At 39.5% G+C, this 16,471-nt stretch overlaps 1 protein-coding gene across 13 annotated transcripts in view; it reads left to right on the forward strand.

The window, feature by feature from the left end:
• The window catches only part of SHISA5 (shisa family member 5), a 41,406-nt gene that overhangs the window by 1,782 nt on the left and 23,153 nt on the right, over positions 1–16,471 (forward strand). For 7 of the 13 annotated variants that reach the window (XM_072654610.1, XM_072654613.1, XM_072654633.1 and 4 more), the window contains exon 2: positions 8,765–8,894. The exons of 5 other annotated variants lie outside the window; for them this stretch is intronic. In XM_072654610.1, coding sequence (XP_072510711.1) covers positions 8,765–8,894 — 130 coding nt within the window. Of the gene's footprint in view, positions 1–1,880; positions 1,912–8,764; positions 8,895–16,471 lie in introns of those variants that run through there. One more of the 13 variants, XM_072654622.1, reaches the window with a different exon arrangement.

Below are 16,471 nucleotides of genomic sequence, written 5' to 3' on the forward strand. Positions count from 1 at the left end.
GACACTTAGTAGCCGTGGGACCTTGGGCAAGTCACTTAACCTTGTTTGCTTCAGTTTCTTCATCTGTAAAATAAACTGGCAAAGGAAATGGCAAACCACTTCAGCATCTTCGCCAAGAAAACCCCAGTCGAGGTAATGAAGAGTCCGACTGAGTCAGTACTTGAAAAGCACATGCTGGGTAGTACTTTAAACCTACGCACTATCTTGCATAAGAGAGGAGCCTGAAATTTCAGAGCTGGCAGGGCCCTTATTTTAACTGAGGGGAAATTGAGGCCCAGAGAAAGGAAAAGACTCGTCCAAGTTCGTACAGGGAGTTGCCAGATCAAGGGCTTAAAGAACTATTTTCTGTCTGCCTCTGGCATTCTTTGGAGTACCATTGTGATCCATGCTAAAGCAGCAACACAGTCTGTTCTCCAGATAACAGGCTGGAGTATTGCAGACTCCTTTTCCCAGGGAAGCTGCCATATTTTCCCCTGGTTAAACTTTAGGCAGTTAGGGACTCCAGTAGGGATTCGGGGGTTTGTGTTGGTTTGGGTAGGGGTGATGGCTGGGGTGCAGAGGAGTGAGCCTGGGCTGGGAACAGTGTTTCTTTGTCTTTCCCTCATCCATCCATGTGGGATTCAGAAAATTTCCTGGCCCCTTGGTGGAACAACTGAGACTTGGTGGCCCTAGTCAGTCTGAACTAGGGAGGAAGAATGCATGAGCTCACTCTTATATCTAGTGTGCCAAATGGGAGCTCAAATGAGATTTTTTTTTGCTTTGAATGTGATATCTCAGCCCGCAGTAAGACCAGATATCCATGCAACTTCTTATCTTGTTCCCTGGGTCCAGGAAGGAGGGGGAGGGGGTGCCAAACACGGAACTGTTCTAGAGGAAGTAAATGCAATTCCTCTGAAAATAATGGGTGGGAGAGAGGTGAATTGTGCATATGTGTGTGCAAGATGCATAGTGCAAAAGGGAGTAGTGTATATATGTGCGAGAATGTGATACCAGTGTGAAGGGAAACCACAAATATTTGTCATACAAAACAACCTAGGGACAACCTATATCCGTGTTACACCATGTGGGGCATTACTGTAATTATGTGATACACAGTTCCCAGGGAAATTGTATGTGTTTCTAATACACAGGAGTGTGTGTGTGTGTGTGTGTGTGTGAAAGAGACAGTACAGAAGGGAATTGTGTATGTGGTCATGGTGCACAACAGGAACTGTGTCTACCTATTCAATATACAGCACAGAAGATTATTGTGTACATGTGTGCTATATACTATACAGAAGGGAATCGTGTGTGTGAGATGTAACATATAGCTGGGAGATTAGTTTTCTGCCTCGTGGAGGAGTAATAAAAGGAGAAGCCCCGGCGTGGGATGGTTGGTTCCATGTTGACCTCAGTAAAGAAACAGCCCCATATTCCTGCTAAGCTGAACATAGGCATTTACTATCTGGTCTGGACCCAGGAGTGCAGACTTTCTAGAGCTAGTGCTGTGAGCTCTGGTTCAGTCCGGACTAAGCCTTTATCAGGAAGGCTGAACCTTGACCTCAGCCTCAAACTAAGCCCTGGCACTGGCCACTCACTAAGCCCTTACTTCCTTTGAAGTCTAGCCCAAACTTGTTCTCTAATACAGAATGGCCCTGAGCCTGAGCAAAACAGAGCCTTAACCTCAGCTTTGAGGATGAACTCTGGTCATGGGCAGTTATTTCACCATTTTTTATTGTTGGTCATGAGGGGAACTGGGTGAGAGAATAAACTTAACTCAGCATAGCTCCTTTCTTTTGCTGGCAACAGGACTCAGAGCCCATGTATTTTGCTGAGAAAAATTAGTAATTTCCTGAACGAAGAGTGGGGGCTGGGAGCCTGGATGGGGACTGTTTAAGAACCTGGAGAACCAGTTAATGAGACTTTTTGAAGGTAGTTATGTTTTGATTTTGTCCATGTACCTCACCAGTGCCTAATTTAATTCCTGCCACCTAGTTGGAGTTAATAAATGTTTGTTGAATTGAATGTTTAATGGTTGCCACTGTTGTAACCTGCATATATTAGTGATTCTCCGGTTTGGAGGGGGTAAGTTCGAGGGGGTGGTCTTTGTGTAGGTTGTGTTTTGTGTTGGTGAGCCTGGTGACATAAACTTGAACCACTTTCGAGTCAATCCTATTCTGTAAGAATTGAAAGACAGCTGAGTGATTGCTTTATAGGAGAGGGGGAAGCTCAGGGCTTCCTGATTGGCTGAGAGTGAACCTGGGATCTAGAATGGACCAATCAGTTCATTTGGAGGTGCTCCAGGCTCTTTGGACTAGGGAGTGGGCTAAGAAGATTGCTCTTCTGAAGATTTCATTGTTTTAAGGGGGAGGGGGCCTGGGAGGATGCTGGAAGGTTTTCTCCTTCTTAAGAGAGATCTTTGAAAGATTTCTCTTTGACTGGGCTGAGCCATCGATAAAGCCTAGGGCTTTGGGCTTGGGGGCTGGGAGGGAGGTACCTGCTGACGGCTTAGTTCCTCAGGGCATTCTGGCCGGTCTCTAGTTTCATCCCCGGATGCTGATGCCCCAGGGAGGCTATCCTGAGGAGACAATAGGTATTCACCCCCACCCCAAAGTATTCCCCGCAGGAATCTTTATCACCAAAGTACCGAGGAAAAGAGGAAAAGTTTCTCTTCTTCCGGAATCAGAATAACAACCTTATTCATTATTTTGTCCTTTGCTGTTTCATTTCACTTCACAGGAAACCTCTAAAAAAAATAGCTTCCGTTTCATGCAAATATCCCAGCTGTTGATCAGGGACCCACAACCCCCCTTGCCAGTGCCTGCCCTGATCAGTTTTTATATTTATTCCTATGAAAAGTAATAATCTTCTTGATTTAAAAAATGGATTTTTGTTGCCAGACGGTTACAAAAATGCTTTAATTCCTACCTAAATTTAGCAGGCACGGGTGTGTTTGCAATTTAGGTTTTTTCCTAATTTGCTTTAAGCAGAGAAAAAATTTTAAGCTTCTTCACTAGAGCATATGCTTGAGGTAGTGAGCTCCCCATTTCCTTTTTTTAACTTTTATTTTCAGGTTCAAGTTATCTTTCTCCCCCTTTTCTCTTCTCCTCTCCCACCCATTTTTTCCACCCGTGGAGGATGGCAAGAAACAGAAAGCCCATTACAAATATTTATGGTCATGCAAAAGAAATTCCCATATTAGCCATGTTTTTTACAAAAAAGGAAGAAGGAAAAGAACATCTGCTTCCATCTGTTCCATCTGCTTCCACTTTGCGTCCATCACTTTTCTATTTGGACGTGGATGGCATGTTTCGTCAGGAGTCCTTTGGGATCCTAACTGGTCCTTGTGTTTATCAGAGTTGCTCATTTTTTCTGAGTTAATTGTTCTTTATGCTATTGTTATTATCCTATGAAGTGTTCTCTTGGTTCTGCTTACTTCGCTTAGCATCAGGTCACATAGTTCTTCCCAAGTTTTTCTGAAAATACCCCCTTCAGCATTTCTTAGCCATCACACCATGCCGCAACTTGTTTAGTCATTTTCCAATTGTTGAGCAACTCTTTAGTTTCCAAATCTTTGCTTTCTCACACACACAAAGCTGCTACAAATATTTGTGTCTGACTCTGTGACACCATTTGGGGTTTTCTTGGTACAGGTTCAGGAGTGGTTTACCATTTCCTTCTCTAGCTCATTTTTACAGATGAGGAACTGAGGTCAGGTGTGTGGCAGGCCCAGGGTCACACAGCTAATGTGTCTGAGGCCCAATTAGAACTCTCAAAGAGGAGTTTTGCTGACTCCAGGCTGGCCGCTCTATCCACTATACCACCTAGATGCCCTATTTTTGTACATATAGACTCTTTTTTGAACTGTGCATCTCTGGAAGAAGCTAAGTGATTCCATGTCAAAGAAGAGATTCCAGTATGGAATAAGAGTTTGGATTAGATGAGTCCTCAGGTTCTTTTTGATGCTGAGATCCTGTGGTGAATTTTAGACAGAAAAGGATTAACTTTTTTTGTATTAACAGTCCTGTTCACTTAAGAGCATCTTTTTTGTGTGTGTGTGGAATGGGGGGAAGGAGGCAATGGGGTTAAGTGACTTGCCCAAGGTCACACAGCTAGTAAGTGTCTGAGGCTGGATTTGAATGTAGGTCCTCCCTACTTAAGTGCCTGCTCTATCCACTGTACCACTTAGCTGCCATTTTTTTTTAAAAAAGAGAATCTTTAATGGTAGGTGATAATAATTTGATTTTTATGGACTTTGGGTTTGAAAAGTGGTTTCCATGTGTTATCTCATGGGCTTTGGGTTTGAAAAGTGGTTTCCATGTGTTATCTCATTTGATAACTCAGATTTACAAAGGCCCCATAACAACTCTATTAAAAAGGCTGAGTAGTTACTATTACATTCATTTCACAAATGAGGAAATAGCCCGAGAGATAAACAACTTGCTTGTGGTCACTGAGGTAATAAAAAAGGAAATTATATTCTAGTCTCTAGTTTCTACATCTAGCACTTTTTACTTTATTATATGGCTTTGAAAATACACAGTTCACATAATTTAACCTTTTACCTTAAATAATCTTTTTTCAGAATTTTCTTCTGCTCTCTTAATAGTTTTTCTTTGCCCATGTCTTTGTGTTTTTGATTTTCTCCCTTGTTTCCTTTTTCCTCTCTCAGTTTTTCTTCTTCTCACTGTGTCTCATCTTTTGTATTTTTCTGGATCTCTGGATCTTCCTGGTTTCTCTCTCCTTCCCTTTTTCTCTCTCTAATATCACTTATTTCATTCTATTGTTTCATGAGCATCTAATTGTCCCTCACCTTCAGTTAGAATCATTTCAAGTTTAAATTCATATTTCAATATTTGTTGTGTTTTAGGGCCTAGGATTATAAATCAGTTTTCATGTTTGTATTAGGGGAAAAATGCATGTCAATGAACCAGAGTTGGCAGGGATTTGAGAATCATTTAGTCCAGCCTTCCATCCCAAGAAGGAATCAGCTTCCCAGCGTTCCTGTCAGCTGTCAGCCAGTAGGTTATAAGCTCCTTGAGAGCAGGGACTGTTCCTGACTTTGTCTTTCTCTTTTCAGCACCAAACCACCATGGCTACCCAGGTGATTGACAAATACTTGTCAGTTTTGATTGAATTCAGCCTCTGCTAGAAAACATTTAGGAATAGGAGCTTACTAACTTCAAAGGCAAAAGTAGCCTCTTCCATTCTTACACTGCTGTTTTTCCTTATACTGATCCCCTGGCTGTCTCCCGTGTTGCTCCTAATTCTATCTTTTGAGGCCAAGTATAATATTTCCCACCCCCCCTACTTAATAGTAATTTATTTTTTCCAATTACATGTAGAGATAGTTTTCAACATTTCACTTTTCTAAGGATTTTGAGTTTCAAATTTTTTTCTCCACCCCCTCCACCATCCCATAGAGGGCAAACAGTCTGATATGTTATACATGTGCAATCATATGAAACATGTTTCCACATTAGTCAAAATCAGGTAAGTATAATGTTGAATCCCAATTCTATACGACAACTCTTCAATTACTTGAAGAATTCACCCATATAGTCAACACAGACTATTTCTTTTGATCCTGTCACAGTCCTGTGAGGTAAGAGCTACATACATATATCATTATCTCCATTCTACAGATGAGAAAACTGATGCTGAGATAGGTTAAGTAACTTAGTCTAAAGTCGTGTATCTAAGGCAGAATTCTGATAAAAGGTTTTCCTGAATTTCTCTATCCGTCTACACTACATTGCCCTGAACACAGCTGCTGCCTCCCCAACTTTTCTTTTTACATAGATGCTTAAGAAATAGTTGTTGGATTGATAAATGTGAAAGATAATGCAGAGAAAGAAGGGGCAGGACTTAGTAAATTGAATAAAATTACATGAATTATACATTGAATTGCATATGACATGGGTCTCTAGAGAGTAAACATTTATTAATCTCCTACTATATGCCATGCACTGTGCTAAGTACTGGGGATACAAAGAAAGGCCAAAGACAGGAGTAGTGCATGATAAAGGCCTGAGTTCAGCCAGATGGGAAATGAAATGGATGATCTGAACGCCTACTTTAAATTGAGGTTCTAGGAGAAAATCTCTTCTTTCCATCTTCTAATCAGAGGGAAAGAGGGGCCTCAGGTACAGGGGATACTGACAAGTGGGAGTTCTAGGGCTGATCTTGCAGAATTAAGTGGTTCCTGGGGTATATTGAAGTTCACTGGAGCACAGCCAGATGGGAAATGAAATCAAAGTACCTTATCATCCTGATCATCCTCTTCTAGACATGCTCCATCTTCCCAAGCTTTCCTTCTTAAAATGTGACACTCAGAACTGGAAAAAAAAATAATCTACCTGTGGACTGACCAGGGTGGAGTGTAGCAGTGACATCGCTTATTGTAATGATTCTTTTTTTTTTTTTTTACTGCCGCATCAAGTTGTTGGTCCCTATTATTCATTAGTAGCACCCCTCCCTACCAAATATTTTTCACAATATTTTTCAGTTTCTTCTGTTTTGTACTTAGGTAATTTGCTTTTTGATCCCGAGTGTAGGATTTTGCATTTATCTCTGTTAAATTTCACTCTAGATGCATTCCTAAAATTGTCAGGATGTTTATTGGATCCTGGCTCTTCCATGCAAATGTTTAACTTTCCACTCACATATAGCCTCAGTTCACGCTTGTCATCCATCACCTTGCTTTCAGACTGTTGCAACAGCTTTCTCCCTGACTCATCTCTCTACGCTAATGCCAAGTGATTGCCCTTAAACACAGATCTGACCTTGTCACTCCCCTCCTCCAGAAACTCCAGTGACTCACTGTTGCCTCTAAAATAAAGGATCATCTCCTCTAGTTTTGAAAGCATTTCACAATCAGGCTCATTACTTGTGTGCAGTTCTGGGTTGGGTTTTTTTCCTCCCATCTAGTCACTTGTCCTTAAGAGAAAAACATTTTTCATTCTTGTCTTTTTAAAAAAAATTTTGATTTATTTTATTCTGAACTTAAATAGAACATGCATTTCCACAACATAGTAGAATATGGGAAAAAAGGTTATTTTACATGAAAATGCAAGTCTATTATGTAGAACTTGGCTATTCCTTTTAAATATATAATAAAGTTTACCATGTAACTTTCTTTTTTTCTCTTTTTTTCTCTCCTCCCTGTGGGTACTGTTAGGGGTGTGTGTGTGTGTGTGTGTGTGTGTGTGTGTGTGTGTGTGTGTGTGTGTGTGTGTGTGTGTGTGTGTGTGTGTGTGTGTGTGTGTGTGTGTGTGTGTGTGTGTGCGCGCGCGCGCACGCATGTGTGTGAGTGCAAAACCATTATATCCATCCATTTATCAGTTCTTTCTGTAGATGCAGATTAGCATAGTCCTTCATGGGTCCTTTTGTAGTTAGTTCGGGTATATATAATAGTCAAAATGAGTTACGTGTTCAAAGATGTTCTTAAAGCAATATTGTTACTATATACAACATTCTCTTGGTTGTGTTCATTTCACTTTTCATTATTTTGTGCAAGCCTGTCTGTTTTTCTAAGATCATCAGCTCATAATTTCTTACAGCAGTAGTATTCTATCACAATCATGTACTAAGCCATTCCTTATTTGACGGGCATCCCCACAATTTCCAGTTTTACAGATCATTTTACAGATCACCGAGAACTGCTATAAATATTTAGGACATATAGGTTCTTTTCCTTTTCCCTTTATCATCATGGGAAACAGACCTCGTAGTGGTGTTGCTGGGTCAAAGGGTATAGGGCATTTTAATAACTCTTTGAGCATGATTTCCAAATTTCTCCCCAAAATGGTTAGATCAGTTCATAATTCCACCAACAATGAATTAGTGTCCCACTTTTCCACATCTTCTCCAACATTTGTCACTTTCCTAACTTCAGTCATTTTAGACAACCTCATAGGTGTAAAATGATATCTCAAGGTTGTTTTAATTTATATTTCTCTAACCAATAATGATTTAGAGCATTTTTTCCACATGACTCTAAATGGTTTAGATTTCTTTGTCAGAAAACTACTTGTTCATTTCCTTTCACTATTTATCAGTTGGGGAATGACGTATTCTTATAGATATGACAAAGTTCTTTATGTATTTTAGATATGAGACCTTTTTCTGAGAATTTGTCAATAAGTGCCCCCCCCAATTTTCTGCTTTCCTTCTGATCTTGACTACTTTGTTTTATTTGTATAAAGTGTTTTTAATTGAATGTAATCAAAATTATCCATTTTACACCTCACCCTGCTCTTTTTTATTCACAAATTGTTTACCTTTCCATAGGCCTGATAGGTAATAAATACCACATTCTTGTAATTTTTTTTTTATATCTAGGTCATATATCCATTTCAATTTTATTTTGATAAATGGTGTAAGATATTTTTACCACTGTCTTCAGTTTTTCCCTGTTGTCTTCTGAGTGATGGTGCCAAGTAATAGAGTTTGGGCTTCGTGGGAAGAGAAAGCTCTTCGTGAGTAGGGTATGGTCAGAACGCTTAAGATGCCTATGGCCGTTGTGGACAGTATGTCTTGAAGGGAGGGGAGAATGGCACTGATGGGATTGATGTGGAGTGACATCAGTTTAAAGGAGGGAACTTCCTTCTACCCTGGGCTACAGCTTTCTGCCAGAAGCTTTTATTCATCCATGGTTTCCCAAGCCTTCATTCTGTGAAAGCTCTGTCCAGGTCTAGTTATTCTGAGAGAGAAACTAAGGAAAGTCAGTTCAAGTCTGACCTGACCTCACCTGACCTGACGTGAGGGTTTCTTTTGTTTCCAGCCAAGGGTGAGAGGTGTGGGTTCTTGGAATCCTGTCCAGACTTCTGTTGTGGGAACTGCATCATCAAATACTGCTGCTCTGATGTGCTGAAGAAGGTTGATGACAGCAACATTCTGTGCTCTGGTGACGGGTATGTGGCCTGGGAAGGGAGGGAGGGAGCACCCTGCCTTAGAACTCTGCAGGGAGGGCTTTTTAGACAGGAGCAAGGGCTTGGCTGATTCTTGACACATGCTCCAAATATGCTTGCTATTCTAGCATTGATGACCCACATTTGCTTTAGTTGTGAGCAGTTTTCCAAAGACATAAAACCCACAAAGTGCTAAAATCCACAAAGGCTCCTTAGCAGAATAAGTTGTTCTATCTACATCATAGGATCCTAGGTCTAAAGGCCACTGCATTTTACAGATCACAAATACAGAATGTCAGAACTGGGCATTCAGAGGACATCTAATCCAAACAATCACTTAAAGGAATTTCTTTTTATTTTTTATTCCTACTGCCCTCTAGATACTATCTTTCTCAAGCCTTTGCATTCATTGATCACCATGTAAATGAGCATAAAATTACGAATGAAACTCTTCAATCCATGAGCTAATGGCACACATGATACACAACCAAATGAGAAACTTAGATGGATTTATGACCTTCTTCCTATTGGCATTCCTCCAATGCAAATTTCAACTTCTCACATTCTCAGCCAGTGTGATTCTCCATTTCTTTCTGTAAATTCCTTACAAAGGATTCACTCAGTGTGTCAGAAGTCTTCCTCTATTTATTTTTGATTAATTAATTTGTGTTTAGTTTTCAACATTCATTTCCACAAGATTTTGAGTTCCGAATTTTCTCCTCATCTTCCCCTTTCCCCCCACCCCAGGAATCTCTTCTACCATACTTTCAAAGAACAATCTCCCAGCCTTCATTTGAAGATCTCTAGTAACACTAAAGCCATTGTGTCTAGAAAAGAACCTTCTACTCTAGAATAGTGTTAATTGTAAGGAAGATTTTTCTTAAATGAAATTTGAATCATGTTGTGAATTTTGTCTCTTTACAACTTCTAACTCTTGTTTCCTGGCTTGCCTGCTGGGGTTAGGCAGAAGTCTGCTCCCGTTTCTATGAGACCATCCTTCATATACTTTTGTCATGACTCCCTTCCTTCTTCTCTTGCCTAGGCTAATCCTAGATATAATAAAAACCCAAGGCCTTTCATGACCTTGATTTCCCTCCTCTGGGCACTCTCCAACTTACCAATGTGGCATCCAGAATTCAGCACAGTACTGCAGAAGGGTATGAGGAGAGCAGGATGGCACCATCACTTCCATAGGCCTGTCTACTGTGCCATCCTTAACCTAGCCTAAGATAGTATTAGCCTTCTTGGCTTCCACATCACGCTGTTGACTTACGATTGAACTTAGAGTCCACTCAAATCCTCATATCTTTTTTTCACATGAACTTGCCCTCCAGCCATTCTTTCCTCATCTTCTTTGTGCAAAATTGATTTTTTTGAACCCAGGTTTTACATTTATTCCTATTACAGTTCATCTTATTAGATTTAGTAAGGGGTCGTGGCAAGGTACGTACATCTACAATTGTCAAATCTCTTGAGCTCAGGAATTTTAAGCTGCATTGGGCTGTGCTGATCTGCACTTCATTCTAGATTTGGTGACCCTCTGGGAGAGAAGGGACACTAGGCAGCCTAAGGAGGAGTGAAATGATTCAGGTTGGAAAGAAGGAAAATCAAAACTCTATCTGTATTTACTCATAAAATGTTCAGCAGCACAGAACTGAACATAGATACCTAGGGCTCTCCATGGCAGATCTCCTTTCAAAACAAACATGGAACCAATAATGATGACTCTTTGGCTTAACAGGCTTAGCTCGACCCTATCAACACTGTTCTATGTCCACAGAACTCCAACTTTTCTGCAAGAATAGCAGAGGATTTGTAAAATTATTTTCTAAAATTAAGGAAAACTCTGTCTGTAGAACTCCTTTAGCTTGCCCATTTAGTTACCATGTCTAAAAAGGAAATAAGGTTGTTGGACATGTTTTAATGTATGACTCTTCATGACCCCATTTGGGGTTTTCTTGGCAAAGATATTGGAATGGTTTGCCATTTCCTTCTCTAACTTATTTTACAGATAAGGAAACTGCTGCAAAAGGGTTAAGTGACTGGCTCAGGGTCTGAGGCAGGTTTTGAATTCCAGAAAGATGAGCTTGACACACTGTGCCACTTAGCTGCCTTTGTTTGATATAACTTAGGCTTCATGAAGCCATGCTGCCTCTTTTTTAGACATTCACTATTATTCTTTAATGATAAATTCTAGAACTTTGCCAAGAATCAAAGTCGAGACTTAGAGTTTATTGATGTCATTCTTTTTTCTCTTTTGAAAAAATTAGAGCAATTTGCCTTCCCATATTCTCCATATTTGAAGTCCGCTCATGGTCGTCCAGTGATTCCACTGAATGGTCTGGGCAAGCCAGGTGACTTGAACTCATCAAGGACAGCTAGCTGTCCTCTTACTACTTCCTTACTTTCCTTGAATGTTAATTCCCTCTTAAGCATGCTGAAGGCCAAAGATAGTAACGTGATAGTAGCAGCCAGGATTCCATCTCAGGTCCTCATGCTCCAAATCTGATGCTCTTCTCACTGAACCATGTTTCTCCCAATGTGAGACCTAGGGCTCGGGCTTAAGACAGGAGGCATCAGTTACAAAGCTGGGAGACTCAAATGAAGATAATATATATAAAATGTCCTGTAAGATATAAAGTACAATATATGTATATACCAGCTGTTGCTAGCATTGTGATTATTATATCACGTCCCAGATCTCTTTTGAGAGATTTGTCTCCTTTCCTCTCCTCTGAGTCCCTGTCGAGCAGGGGTTCTCCACCTGATTGGGGTACTTGTAGACATCCCCATGGGGAAGGAGAGCCTTGTGAGGAGGGCATGAGGAATATTTGAGAAAGAACTATATAATTCTATTGAAATATTCTGGAGACTTCTAATTGATTTCTAATCAAAGAATCAACATTTTTGATGTCTCTTTGGAGACAGAAATTAATCACTTGATTTTATTTCTTCTCTACATATGTATGATATGAAATGTATTTCCTTTCACATTGCATGGAAGGTAGGGGAGCAAAGTGTGCTAAGAAATCACAGGGTAAGTTGGAAACTCCTGCTACCCCAGGCTTCACCTGGCTGTGGGGAAACACCCAGTTACAGAATAATAAGAAGCACATTTCTGTCGTGCACACCAAACAGTTTCTTCTTAGCACTCTCTAACGTAGGAAATATAGATTTTATCCACTTTACAGATTAGAAAACTGAGGCTCAGAGTGACTCATTCAAAATCACACAGTCTTGTGTGACTCCTGGTCTTGTGACTCCTGGTAGATTCTTTTCCTGTTCTTCTACTGCACCTCCCAGAAGTCGGCGTGATTTGCACTAACTCTGCCCACTGCCTTTCACACATATGGTAGTCAAAAGGTTTGAAAAAAGAATCTGGAATATAGAGAAACAGTGACAAAAAGAAGGGGGAGACAGAAAGGAGCTGACCAAAGGAAAATTCCCATTTTCAAAGGCCATCTCAAGGCTTCAGTAATCATATGCAGACACTATTTTAAAAAACCAAAATTGAGTTTGGCTCATGAATTAATACTAGCAGTAGAAATAGGGCAGGAAAATAGACTTGTTTTTAGAAACATTAAGAACTAAAATAGGAAAAATGTAAATGTCACAAGATAAATCTGATTCAACATTTATAACATTAAGTGACTTGAGTGTCCTGATTAAAAAAGTAGATTGTATTTTAAAAGCCCATCAGTATGCTTTTGATAGGAAATACATATACACAAAAAGTTATAGATAGGCAGTTGGTCTTAAGTATACTATGGGACTACAATTTCTGGGGGAGAAAGCAGGTAGTTATATCAAATAAAATTTAATTCAAATGAGAAAACATCCAAAGAGAAAGGATATTATTTTGAGGTAAAGGAAATAATGACTACCCATTCTTTTTTTAAAAATTAATTTATTAATTATTAAATGTATTAATACATTAATAATTAATAAATTAAATTAATTTTAGTTTTCACCATTCACTTCTATAAGCTTTTGAGTTTTAAATTTTCTCCCCTTCTGTCCCTTCCCCCTCCCCAAGACACTGCACAGTTTGATAAAGGCTCGACATCTACATTCTTATTGAACATATTTTCACGTTAGTCATGTTGTAAAAAAGAATTAGAATGGGTGGGAGGAACCATGAGAAAGAAAAAACAAAACCAGAAAAAGAGAGCAAATAGTGTGCTACCATCTGCATTCAGACTTCACAGTTCTGTCTCTGGATGTGGATAGATAGCCTCATGAATCTTTAAAGTTGGGACTACCCATTGTTAAGAGATCTACATCAAATAATTGGGTAGGAAAATGAATAAGAGCTAGCATCGATACAAGAAGATTTCAATTCAATATCAGGACGTGAGAAATCTTTTAAAAGATGGGCAGCAAATAAACAAGTAAGCAGATACCTACTATGCGCCAACCACTGTGTTAGCCACTGGGGACACAAGAATGGAAGTAAAACCATCCCTCTCCAGGGACATGCTATCAGAAAAAGTGAACACATAGAAGTATATAAAATTATGTATGAAAGAGATACAAAGTCATGTTGGCAAGGGAGTCAAGATAGCCTCAGATAGCTTTTGAACTGAGTTTTGAAGGAGCCTTGTGATCTCATCAGTGGCAGTAGGAGCAGAGGTGAGGAAAGAGTGTATTCCAGGCACTGGGTGTTTACCTGTGCAAAGGTACAGAGATGGGAGACCAAGTATCTATTACAAACAGCAGGAAGGCCAGTTTGGCTGGACTGAAAAGTGTGTGAAGGGGTAATATATGTAATAAGCCTGGAAAGCCACATTGTAAAGGGCTTTGAGTTTCATGCAGAGGAATTCATATTTGATTTTAGAGGTAATAGGAAGGCACTGGCATTTACTGAGCAAGGAAATGACATGGTCACACATGTATTTTAGGAGTATCCTTGTGTGGAGCTAGATTGTGGAAGGAAGAGACCCAAGGCAGGGAGACAAATTAGGAGACTATTATAAAGACATCACAGATCCTAAATTGGAGACAGATAAATGTCTGGAACTGATGAAAACAGTGGAAAACTCATAATATAGATCACAAATCACAAAGAAGTTCTTGGTAAATTCAAAAACCATAAATTTTGCATACTGTTTTACAGAACAGAATTCAGTAAATTAATATGGAAAACTAAGAGCTGGTCCTTTGCAACTAATGATCAGTTTGATCAACCACAGTAAACATGAATTTTAAGAGGAGAAAGATAAAACTTATCAAAATCCAAAATTAAAGAGGAGAGAACAAATGCAAAGGTTAAAAAAAAGGTTATCAGAAAATAATGGCTGACAACTTTGCTCATAAATTAGAGAATTTAAGTGAGATAATTGAGTATTTGCCATCATGAAAATGGTAGAAGCTGGAAGTTGGCTACTTACAGGCCAGATCTAAGAGGAAGAAGTAAGGAAAGCCATAAATTAATTCCATAGTTTGATATGACCATGATCTTATTGATATGACTCCTTTATGTGCTGGTAAGAATGGAGAGGTATGCTTTCCTTCTCATTGTACATAATTGGTATTCACGTCTTTCTTTAAATTCTCCATAGAAGATATGTCCAACACATATCTTCTCCTTCAGATGTTTAGGGGATACCAGTGCTGTAGCTGGGCCGTTCATCTGCTACCTTTCTCTTACATAACCACAACAGCGGACGTTAAGTATTGCAAAATGCTTAACAGATATCCCATTTGATTCTCATAACCACCTTGGGAGTGAGATGTTTGTATCGTCCCCCTTTTACAGATGAGAAAACTAAGATAGACAAAGTTTAAATGAGTTGCCCAGGGTCACTGACACAGCTGTCAAAGAAAAAATATTAATTCTCTACTATGCATTTTAGACACAAGTCTGTCAGAAACAGTTTTTATTCTAGCTTAGAGGGAAATATGACCAGACTGGCATAGTTCCCCCATGCCCTTGGACATGGCTCTACCCCAATACAATATGAGGTAATGTTTATGGAAAAGTTGAATAAGGAAAAGATTGTCATACGTTAAAATACAGTTTGGGGTTAACTTTCCAGAACAATTAGACCTGCTGAATTCCTTCCTGGATTCTTCCTCCCTAAGTAAGAAAGGCCCATTTCTTGTGATCAGTATCTCTCTGTACTTTCAGAATGGAAAAGAGAACAATTCCTACAGCCCTTCTGGGGACTTGGAAGGCAAAGATCTTAACTAGAGAGGTATTTTTTGTGGTTTCCACCCTTAATTAATTTCCTTAAGAAAGTCATTTGTTCTTGATCTAGCTTTCTAGGAGAGCAAGTCTGGAAAAGGAAAAAAAGTATAGAAAGTCCAAAAAGTACAGTTATTTCTTCTTATTTCTAGAGAAACTGCAAAGGAGAATTTTATGCCTCCACATAACTGACCTGTTTGGTTATCCAGATCCTTGGTGATTTTTTTATGATCTCATATCTGGAAGAGATGGTTTGATAGAGAATGGACCTTGAAAGCCAGGAAAACCTGGTTTCCAATCCTGCGTCTCGTGTACTGACTGACTCTGGGCAAGTCACTTAACCTCTCGTTGCTTTAGGCAACTTTTTCTGCTGGTCTGCCCTGTTTGGGGTGTTTCCTTATCTGGGAATTCCCATATTTCATTTGAATTCTGCTTCCTTTTTAAGTATTATTTATACTTAGATTATGGTACTCATTGCGTGTATTCTACTGGTTCTGCTTTCTTCTCTGGATCAGTTTCTATGTCGTCCCAAAGTGCTCGGAATTCTTCATGTTTGTCATTTCATGTGGCGTCATAGTATCCTGTTACATTTATGATTTACGTTCAGCCATTCCTCAATCCATGGGAACCTGCTTTATTTTCAGGTTTTTGGTTGGATGGTTTTTGTCGTTTTTCCTGTCACAAAAAGCACTGCTGTGAATATTTTGGTTTATGTGAGATCTCTTTTTTTTTTTTCCATTGGAATTTGCTCTCCAAAAGTGGGATCGATGAATCCAAAGATACTACCAGTATTGACTCCATTTTATAGAAAAAGCTCAAGTTCAAAGAGGGCGACTTGCCCAGAGTCACAGCTAAGAGCCAAGATGGAATCTATGAAAAAGGAAGAGTTGGACTGGAGGCTTCTCAGACCGTCTGGGGAAGTCATTGATCTCCTCTGAAAGATGGCTTGAAGTGGTCAAAGCCAGATGCATAACTTTAGAAAGGAAACCACTTCTGTTGAAATACAGTTATCAAAATATTTTAAATAACACAAGTTCATAGACTCACTTAGAACCTCTAGACCACATGATCTCTGAGGTGTCTTTAGCTCTAAATCCTATGGTCATTTTTTGGTTGTTGTGATTGTACAGTTGTGTCCGATTCTTCACAACCACATCTGGGGTTTCCTTGGCAAAGATACTGGAGAATTTGCCATTTTCTTCTTCAGCTCATTTTACAGAGAGGAAACTGAGGCAAATGGGATTAAGTGATTTGCCCAGTGTCATTTAGCTAGTAAGTGTCTGAGGCCAGATTAGAACTCAGGTCTTCCTGACTCTAGGGGCAGGGTTCTATCCATTATACCTCCTAGCTGCCCCCAGTTTTTGATTAGTAATAGCAAATTACTGTGGTTTTT

Source organism: Notamacropus eugenii, chromosome 1, assembly GCF_028372415.1.
Source record: "Notamacropus eugenii isolate mMacEug1 chromosome 1, mMacEug1.pri_v2, whole genome shotgun sequence".
Classification (NCBI taxonomy): Eukaryota; Metazoa; Chordata; class Mammalia; order Diprotodontia; family Macropodidae; genus Notamacropus; species Notamacropus eugenii.